Genomic DNA, 10,684 nt, shown 5'->3' with positions numbered 1-10,684 from the left:
GAGAGAGAGACAGAGCATGAGCAGGGGAGGAACACAGAGAGAGAGAGGGAGAGACAGAATCTGAAGCAGGCCCCAGGCTCTGAGCTGTCAGCCCAGAGCCTGATGCGGGGCTCGAACTCACAATCCGTGAGCTCATGACCTGAGGCGAAGGGGGATGCTTAACCTACCGAGCCACCCAGGCACCCCCCCCCCAAAACATCTGTTTTAAAAGTCCGATTTACATAAATTTTAGTTCCCTTGCAAAACTAAAACAAAAAAAAGTACATAAATTTTAGAGAGATAATTTTATGGTTCAGAGAAGACTTCTAATTCTTCATAGGAAAGCAAAGTACGATTTTAGGTTTACAAATGCAGTCATAAATTAAAAAAAAACATTCTTGGGGTGCCTGGGTGGCTCAGTTGGTTGGGCGCCCAACTTCGGCTCAGGTCGTGATTTCACAGCTAGTGAGTGTGAGCCCCATGTCAGTCTCTGTGCTGACAGCTCAGAGCCTGAGCCTGCTTTGGATTCTGTGTCTCCCTCTCTCTGCCTCTCCATCCCTTGCACTCTCTTTGTCCTTCAAAACTAAATAAACGTTAACAAGAAATGAAAAAGGAACATTCTGAAGATGAAAGGAGAAATAAACCTGGAGACAGGTTTGCCTCCATTCGAGATCCTTCTGAAGTTATTGGTATCAGAGGGGGTACTAGACTTCGTTCAGTGACACCGCGGTGATAGGAGTGGGATCTTCGGAGCTTAGAAAACACCACCAGCTTCCTTTGAGCCTTTTAATATTTGAAGACAGAGACCCTCTCATTTTATGTCTGTTACACGTAGGTTGCCATTATCTGAACCAGTTTCTGAAAGTGTGGAAGACCTAATCCCCAGTGGCCAAGTGCCTGTGAAGAGAGGTGACCCAGGATTAGGAACACTGGACACCGTTTTCAAAATTCTTATGGAAATGGAACTATGGAAAAAGAGAACTTACTGAAGGAGACAGTGAGAGAATAGTGAAGTAATGTAGCTTTGAAGTTTAGCTCCGTATAAACTAATTGGACACTTTTTGAAAAGAAGAGAGAAGACAGCGTTGTGTCCCACGGGGCAGAAAATTAAGGGGGATTTGGACTCAGAAGAGGTGTGTACGCAGAGTGCTAAGGACTACTGTGGCATTCTATCAGGAAGGCGGTTCTTCAGCCATTTTTATTTCATCTGTTGCCAAGATTGGGTGACCTGTCTTGGCAGAAAGAGTCCTTAGTTGCTTTCTTGAGTTTCCCATTTAAACTGAATTACATTCCAGTTACACAAAAAGTGCATATTTATGACACACTGCTTTCTATGAAGCTCAAACACAGAAGGGCAATTTTATGCCAAGGCAGGTTTTCATGGAAAACCGATATGTGGAGTTATATAAGGTCCTTACATCCCTGTATTGTTTACTCCATGAAACCCCATCTCTATCCTAAAGCTTCAATGAAAAGACCATAATGATAACCTTCCAACCCTATTCAGAGAAACAGAAAGACTCTAATGAGAGCAATACTTCATTGGGAAACCAAATAACAGCATCCCAAGTTGGGTTTAGCTAGTTAGTGAAATCTCTAAAGCTTTTGAAATGATATAAAAATTCCAAACTATCTTTGTCCATCCAGGTAAAAGTGGAATAAGGGTCTTACTTGCATAGAAATTCTTTGAGATTAAATAGACCTTCCTTTCAAACAGGAAGTATTCTAAAGACTTCTTTCAACTAATGCCATTGCAGTCTAGAATTTTAAGGTCAACTACTTTTATCTTAAAGGCAAAGCCCCCCCCCCCTCCATAACCCAGTCAAATAAAATGCTTTTGAAGGCTAATGGAAATGGGGAATTACAGACAAAATCTTAGGAAGAATCCAGAACTTAGTCTGCAGAGACCCAAGTGCAAGTCAGAACTTAGCAGCATTGATGACCTACAATCCCCTGTCTGGGACAAAGAAAACCACACAGGCGCACTGCAGTGGAGACCCCTCTTCTCAGTCACGGCCACAGTCAGCTTTCTCTCGGAGCTCCTCTCTCTCTCATCAAGATTTGCTTTGAAAGAGGGCATAGCTTCCCACGTCCAACAGCCCCATTCTTGCTGTCCCTGAAATATCCCCTTTTCATTATAACGTATCAATGCTGACCTTCGATGGGAGTTTCTCGACCCTGCCATTATCGATATCTGGACCAGATAATTCTTTGTCGCGAGGGGTTGTCCTGTGCCCTGGCTTCTATCCACTGGATGTCTGTAGCACCCCCTTGCCCAGGTGTGACAACCAAAAATGTCTCTAAACGTTGCCACATGTCCCCTGAGCGGGGGTTGTCTCCAGGTGAGACACTGCTTTAGAGGATAATGAAAATAATGAATGGTGGTTATAATTGCTCCCGTGACCCTTTATGAGGCACTCTGATAGGGGCTGGAGACCCAATCTGGGATCTATGAATGCCACGTGCAGTCTGCCTCTGTCCTCGCCAGTGGCCTTGGGTTCATCTGTTCACCTCCTCAAGCCTCTGCTGCCTCCTCTTTAGAATAAAGATGCATTTATTCATTAGACATTTACTGAAAGCCCATTTATATGCTATATGCATGAAAGACAGCCTCCTTCAAATTCGTTCATGATTTGGTGAGGAAACAGTAGTCAACAATAACTAAAAGTTGCAAACTTAAGTTAGAGGTTTCGCACACCTTGGGGAGAACGAGACAGATGCCGGAGGCGTGGGCTGACCTCGGATGAGGCGTGTGCCTGTGCTCTGTGCTCCACGCGTGCAAATGCTGGAGTAACAGGGACCATTCCAGTACCTCTGGCTCCGATCAGCAACTTTTAACACAATCATCACACCCCAGGGGAAGTCCACATTTCAAAACCCTCTTCCCGGTTTTGCCGAAACGACGTCATTCCCTGACCAGTGGTTGCCCAGCAAGCATTCCAAAGTCCTATTCAAACACCCGTGAGAATTAATCCTAAAAGCCAGAGATGAAAGATTCTGGTAGCAAGCCACTTATTTTTCCTTTTAAAGATAAAATGACACCCACACAGAGCGAGGACCACTGTGTTTATTGCACGCCAAAGTAAACCGTTGAAGCTGTCTTTATTTTTAATTGTTTCGTGGAACCCAGCCAGACTTGACAACGTCTAGAACATTTACTCCCGGAGTAAACACTTCCCTCTCGGAGGCGGTTGTGAGGAAGGCGCTCCTCATGGTTTTCCTCCAGCCCTTCGCCTTTAGCCCTTTCTAGTACTTAACGTGTCTTTCGGTGGGGAGGGAAAAAATATTTTTAGAAACTTCACTTTTCCGTCTTTCTACTTGTTTTGCACAATAGTTTGTAAATGGGCAGCTCTCTGTAAGTGTGAAGTCAGTGTAACTGACTTGGATCCCAGCTACCTGGGGCCGGCTGTGGTCATCGCCGGCACGGCTGGAATTTGGGTCTCATACGGACTTAGGTCACGTTTTTCCCAGGGTGACTCCCTGCTACCGTGAACTTACGAGACTGGATTTACGAAACGCTGCATACCTCATGCGTCTTGAATTACCACCGCAGAGCCCCATAGCCACGGACACCCCCCACCCAGCCCCGAACAGCAGATTCCTTGCCCTGCTGGAAGGCTGTGTGATGCGCGTGTTATAGGAGCTGCAGGCCTGCGAGCCTCTCCTGCACACCCAGTGTGCCAGTGCCAGGTAACGAGGTAGGAGGCCCAGATGAAAAGGTGCACTATTCGTGATCTCATGGTTGGCGAGTTCGAGCCCCGCGTCAGGCTCCACGCTGATGTGCCGAGTCTGCTTGGGATTCTCTCGCTCTCTGCCCCTCCCCTGCTCACTGTCTCCAGGTCTCTCTCAAAATAAGTAAATAAACATTAAAAAAAAGAAAAAGAAAAAGAAGAGAGGCACTGTTATTCTCCCAGGTTCAGAAAACTCTTCCTTAGAAAAGTGAGTCTTATACAGGTTCCTTCCCTTCCACTTGGCAGAACAAAATGCAAGCGGGCTGGACCTTCACCCCAAGCGAGGCGACCAGTGGTAGGTTTCGATGACCATGCAGATGGGGAAGAGTAGAAATTTCTGTCTCTAAGATATACTGTGATCCAGAGGAGGCAGTAAGACAAGAGTGATGTCAGCACAAGCACTGTGCTAGAACCTGGAGTCCCTTCCTTTCTGTTTCACAGTCAGAAGAAAACACTGCATTTATTTATTTAATTTAATGTTTATTTATTTTTGAGAGAGACAGAGACAGAATGCGAGTGGGTTAGGGGCGGAGAGAGAGGGAGACCCAGAATCGGAAGCGGGCTCCAGGCCCTGAGCCATCAGCCCAGAGCCCGACGCGGGGCTCGAACTCACGGACCATGAGATCATGACCTGAGCCGAAGTCGGACGCTCAACCGACGGAGCCACCCAGGCGCCCCAGAAGAAAGCACTTTAAAATCACATTCTTTTGCCATTTTATGGCACAACAAATAATCACGGAAATGTTCATTTGTTATCTCCCGGTACTCGCGTTATGACTGAATGCCGAACGCCTACTGGTGCAAGACCTTGTCCTCAGCAGCTGCATATACATTGTCCCTTTTTACCCTCAGGACAAGGACACGAGGTAGATACCACTCTCCATGATTTTGCACATGAGGACCCCACGGCTCAGGACTTGAAGTGAACCTAGGATGGAAAAGCGTAGGCTACAAACGGGGCTCTCTCCCACCTCCAGAAAGCTTCGTCACGCCGGTGACCTCATCAGAGACTGGTGAGCCCATCACCGACCTGTGTTCTCTCTAAAATCCAGTCCACATACTCCGCGACTTTGGTGTAGACACCCGGTTGTTCTCTGCGGCCACAGCCTTCACCCCAACTGGTGATACCGACCAAATGCCATATTCCATTGTGTTTACAAACTAAGGGACCGCCTGAATCGCCCTGTGGCACAGCGGGTGGAAAAATAAAATCACAGAAAAGTATGACAGACATGCCTTTAAAATTCTCTAGTCACACCGCACGCACCCCACACATACGGTTTCTTATACTTTTGTCGTATGTTCCTCATTGGCTGCTGACGGGATGAAAATGATTTAATTCAGTAGCGTATGCGTGCATTTTCCGTTTTTTCCAACAAGGAAATGTGGACATCATAATCTCAATGTCAAATACATCTAACGCCCTCTATATTAGTACAGTTGTTATATGTACAATTGTGCTCCTTAAACATAGTATATATATATACACACACTATATATTTATATTATATATAGTATATATTATTATATATTTATATGATAAAAATATAAATATATATAAATAAAAAATATAAATATATATAAATATAAATATAAATAAATATAATAAAAATGATATACGTTCATTAAAGGTTACTTATGAAATTGCCAGATTATGTGGCTCAGAATTTTTTAAGAGAAACATAATGAAACATACTATGAAAAATGTATTTTGGAGCTAATTTTCTCAAGCAGGTTTCTATGTGTTCTTTGTGCAATCAAATGCATTACCTTACAGGCATCTTTGCCTCCTTCTTTATATCCAGCACAGATCATCTGTTTGGTTACTTCATAATCTCTGTATTTTTTCTGGCATTCTTCACTCGATACCAAAGGAATATTTGCCTTTTGCAGGGTATTTTGGATTTTGCCTAGAAGGTCACCAATATGTAACTTCAGAAGGAAGAAATAAGATAAATAGGAAACATACTAACGTCTTAAAGCAGATCAGAATAGTGAGCTTTTCGTTCAGGTCATTTCTTTAGATTAAAAACAGTAGGGTTAGAAAGTAGCGTTAACCCCACAAACAGCGAGTAACAGAGAAGGAAAATTGAGAGAGAGAGAGAGAGAGAGAGAGAGAGAGCGCGCACGCCATGTTTTGGCCTCTGACATGTAATATTAGGACAACCCTTCCATATCCTCTGTCCTCTCATCTCGGTCGATGTCTGTCAGAAATTCCCTCTTATCTCCTCCAACCCCAAAGCTGGAAGTTCTTACCTCTCGGTTTTTGTTTTATATATGCACCATGATCATTCTAAAATATATCGTTTCGGGGGGAGGGGACCACCAGACCTCTGACAGCAGAGGAGTATTTTGCTCTGTGAGTAAGTCCCAATATTTTCCACGAAGAACAATTTATTGAAAAATAATTAAATTTCCACCACTCTCCAGGTTCCCCTTGGGCGTACAGTGGGAGCCTTCCTTGTTTAGTTAAGGTGACTTTTACAATTTCTTCCTGTCTTAAGGCACTTATCAAAAATTGGAAAAATTTGAATTCATCGAGTAAAGGAGTAAGTCAGGAAAGAGCATGACAAGCTTAAATAGGTAAAGAATGCTGCAAATATTACTCCCTATAGTGTCTATCAGGAACATAGTTTTGGAAAGGGAGAATAGTCTGTTTCCTGGAAAATTCAAGGCCAGTTGAAATACACCAACAACCCGTGAACAGGGGCTCTTAAACGGGGCTGCACCGAAAGAATTCACTTGTTCTATTAACTTGCATCGGAAAATACATCTTTACTTTCACCGATACCCAACTGCAGTCTAACTCCTTTCAATCAGGAAGGCAAGCCCCAAGCAAGGGAGCGTTAGCAGAATCTACGACCTTGCCATCAATAGAGAGCCCAGATATTTGCATGTCACGGTCGCGATATTTGCACATTACCGTTGTGGCAGGTAACGGTAAACATCACTTGTGCTCATTACAATTTCTAAATTACGGCGGTTACCTGAACAACTTGCTATTTCATATATTAACAAAGAAACTCAGGCATTACTATAGCACATCCTTTGAGACGTATTTTGAGAGCTCATTTGCAATTTCACTGCTGTCCTTCGTGTTTCTGTGTGTTTTCAGTATTTAAAAGTGGTTCGTGGGCTACATCAGATTGCAAGAAGGATGTATTTAAAAACAAAAACAAACAAACAAAAAAAAACAACAAAATTGACAGCCTGTCAGAAAGAGAGATGGTTTGCCTGCCTGTGCTCCAGGTCCTTAACATCAAGGCACAGAGAGATGGGAACACTATTAATACTGAGGACAGGATGGGCTTGAGCGGTCTTGTTAGCCCTGTATGGGACCAGTCCCTTTATGAAGTCCCACAAGTGATCTTTATTATAAAGTAAGATGCTTAAAAGGTTGCCTGATACATTTCCCCAGACCCAAACAAAAATACAGCTCAAAAATCACTGAGTGGGGCGCCTGGGTGGCTCAGGTGGTTAAGCATCCGACTTCGGCTCAGGTCATGAACTAACGGCTCATGATTTCAAGCCCCACACAGGGCTCTCTGCTGACAGCTCGGAGCCTGGAGCCTGCTTTGGATTCTGTGTCTCCCTCTCTCTCTGCCCCTCCCCTGCTCATGCTCTGTCTCTCTCTCTCTCCTTCAAAAATAAATAAAAACATTAAAAAATTTTTTTTAAAAATCACTGAGTAAATATTTGAGGCGAGAGAAGACTTCTCGTAAGAACATTTAAAATGTCACGCCGTACCTTTTTCTTTTGTGAAGCCCCAGCCAGTTACCCAACAATTAGTATACATTGTGTTTGTATCATCTTTGGAAGGCAGGCATATTGGTTTTTGGAATTCTGAAAGGTAAGTTTTAAATTAGAGTTTGGTTAAATAAAGGTATGGATATTGACTTTAAAAATATACACCTTCCTTTTCCTGGATTCTCTTTCTATAGGGCAGCACCAAGGAAAATGACCCTTTTGCTTTCTGCTCAGTTGCTAAGGGCAACGATTCAAGAGACTTTCTCATCTCCCGAGTCATTTTCCCATGACGTGTTTGGTGTCACATCTTCTGGATTCAATCTTAAACCTCAGAACACAAGTTTCTGCCCAAAGCATTAGAAGTTCTCGCGTTTTATCCTGTGGGTGATACTTTGCAGAGTGGTAATGGAGAATCTCCAGGCACGATTTTAAGCGCCCTAAGGTGTTAACTGACAATTTTTATGACAAACCAATGGGTCATTATCACGCTCATTTTACAGATGAGGAGATTTGAGGTGCAAAGAGGTGAGAGCAACTTGCCCGAGGTCACGGGATCGTTACTGGGCGCAGTGGGCATTCACCAACCGTGGACACTATTCCTCCAAAGGCCACACCTCCAACCATCACACTACCGGCTTCCCAGAACCTCCTTCTGCGCACATTCGACCTGGGAATTAGGATCTGGCCCCGTCTGCCTTCCTGTATTCCTAATATGCCCCAGGCAGTGGTAATTCCGCTACTTGTGTCAAAGCGAGCCAGGCTTCCCAAATGGCCATTTCCGATGTTGCATTATTTCAATAACGGAACAGTGGTTGTATTCCTCCCTGAAGAAGCCAATTGATGTTTCTTGACCCTTAAGTAGAAGCCATTTATCCAGATCACAGGTGTTACCTTCCTTGGCAATTCTCACCTTTCCTCCAGCCCCACCCACCAGGAAATAAAGACACTCTGTCCGCATTCTGCCCTCTCATTCAAACGGGTGTGAAAATTTAAACCGCTGAACTCAGATGTCTAGCTTCTCCTCGATCGAATACGCCGCGTACCTGTGTAATTCAAAGGAGGCTCAAGTCTTATTAAGGCAAGATCATCACCACTGTCTGACATTTTGTAATTCGGGTGAATAATCATCTCCTTTATTCGTGAGAAAGGCGTTTCTGTTGTTATCTCGGACAGATTAAAAATGCCACTATAAACACGCCAAACGTCCTGCAGGGGAAGCCTGGGAGAAAAAAGGAAATACCAATTTGACCCCAGAAAGACTGGCCTTTGATATTGGTCCTTTTTCCTGTCGCTTCACCTTTCAAAAAAAGAACTGGGAAGAAAATACTACGGGTTATCTTTACTCACCTAATTTCGCTTCCTGGCAATTTGTCATCCCCCCCCAGCAGCGGTACGGAAACTCTGAAGATTTTACTTAAAAACACTGAGAATGGACATTTCTGTAGTTATTCCATGCTTACTGTAAGTCAAGATAGAAGAATGTTGCTGTCCCAGTTCTGAGAGAAACTGGTTGGGAGAGACTCACAGGTGATTGTGGGAAAATCCTGCTCAGCTCACCAAACCTGAAAGCAGTTGCTTCCATGAAATCCAGACTCCTCAAGAGGTCGGACCCGTGTTACACAAGCCCCCCTACCCCGGCCGCCCCGGCCGTTGGGCAAACTAGGGAGGCTTCAGGGTTATTTAAAATGTATCTATCTAGGGGCGCCTGGGTGGCTCAGTCGGTTAAGTGTCTGACTTCGGCTCAGGTCATGATCTCACGGTTCATGAGTTCAAGCCCTGCGTCGGGCTCTGTGCTGACAGCTCAGAGCCTGGAGCCTGCTTCAGATTCTGTGTCTCCCTCTCTCTGCCCCTCCCCTGCTTGTGCCCTCTCTCTTTCCCTCTGTCTCTCAAAATAAATGCACTTGAAAAATAATTATCTGTCTAGGTCTCTGGCTGCAGTAAGGCGAGTGGGAGCCCCAGGCATGGGGCTCAGAGTGGACCTCCAAGGTGGCTTGAGAAAACGGCAGACAAGCCGGCGGGCTTCCCCAAGGCCAAGCTGGAGAACAGAGGGATGCAGGAGAACACCTGCTCACCCGAGACCACGGAGCAGGAGAGGCGGAGTGAAATTTCCCAAGAACCTGGGGGATTCCCCACCCCTGTCATCTTGGAGACACCTCAGTCCCGACTTGGAGGACAGCCTCCTGCCAGGTGAACATGAGCGACAAGCTGTGTTGTGAACCCACACCCAGAGCTGAGGCAACCAGCCTGTGGGGCTCTCAGGGGACCCCCGCTCCTACAGCCAATCCTCCAGCTTGCCCTGGGCTGTCAGACAAAATCATTTGTAAGATTAATGAAAATAAAGCACACCTTGGGGGCAGGGCCAAAGAAAAACCCCCCCAAAATATAATAAAACATAAAAATAAATATAAAATATAAAATAGTAAATTAAAATAGATTTTGAGAAGCATGAACATTTAAATTAACTCTTTAAAACATAAGTATCTACAGGGGCGCCTGGGTGGCTCAGTTGGTTGAGCACTGACGTCGGCTCAGGTCATGATCTCGCGGTCCGTGAGTTCAAGCCCCACGATGGGCTCTGTGCTGACAGCCCAGAGCCTACAGCCTGCTTCAGATTCTGTGTCTCCCTCTCTCTCTGCCCTCTCCCACTTGCACGCTCTCTCTCTCTCTCTCTCTCTCAAACATAAAATAAACCTAAGAAAATAATAATAAATAAAATATGAGTATATACAAAGGAAGTCTATAACTGTGATCAAAAGCTAAGTCTTATCTTGTGTAACGATTGGGACATTCTTACCACCATTGAGAGATACAAGACATATCTGCATAAAACTCTAGAGGAAACCATGCAGATAGGGGCAAAGTGGTTTTCTTTCAATTAAATCCGTGTTTCCGTGGATATTATCTCTTATAAACTTAACAACACTGAGTCTTCAAGAAGGAAGGTTCTTTTTTTTTATTATTGTTTTTAATGTGTATTTATTTTTGAGAGAGAGAGACAGAGACAGAATGTGAGGGGCTAGCGTCCAGAGAAAGAGGGAGACACAGAATCCAAAGCAGGCTCCAGGCTCCAAGCTGTCAGCACAGAGCCCCATGCGGGGCTTGAACTCACGAACCACGAAATCATGACCTGAGAGGAAGTTGGACACTTAACCAGCTGAGCTACCCAGGTGTCCCAAGAATGGAAGTTCTTAACGTAAAGTGCTACAGTCACCGTGGAAGACAGTATG

At 44.7% G+C, this 10,684-nt stretch overlaps 1 protein-coding gene across 6 annotated transcripts in view; it reads right to left on the bottom strand.

Moving 5' to 3' along the window:
* Positions 1-4,407: 4,407 nt before the first annotated feature.
* KLKB1 (kallikrein B1) overlaps positions 4,408-10,684 on the bottom strand; it is a 33,608-nt gene continuing 27,331 nt past the window's right edge. For 4 of the 6 annotated variants that reach the window (XM_045454001.1, XM_045453993.1, XM_045454007.1 and 1 more), the window contains 4 exons: positions 8,501-8,676; positions 7,458-7,553; positions 5,481-5,620; positions 4,408-4,893 (listed from right to left, as the gene is read on the bottom strand). In XM_045454001.1, the coding sequence (XP_045309957.1) occupies positions 4,714-4,893; positions 5,481-5,620; positions 7,458-7,553; positions 8,501-8,676 (592 nt within the window). In that variant the 3' untranslated portion in view covers positions 4,408-4,713. The remainder of the gene's footprint in view (positions 4,894-5,480; positions 5,621-7,457; positions 7,554-8,500; positions 8,677-10,684) is intronic. The other 2 variants (XM_045453986.1, XM_045454011.1) reach the window with 2 other exon arrangements.

This window comes from Leopardus geoffroyi, chromosome B1 (genome assembly GCF_018350155.1).
Source record: "Leopardus geoffroyi isolate Oge1 chromosome B1, O.geoffroyi_Oge1_pat1.0, whole genome shotgun sequence".
Classification (NCBI taxonomy): domain Eukaryota; kingdom Metazoa; phylum Chordata; class Mammalia; order Carnivora; family Felidae; genus Leopardus; species Leopardus geoffroyi.
Note: the sequence above shows the minus strand (reverse complement) of the source record. Positions and strands in the feature narration are given on the sequence as shown.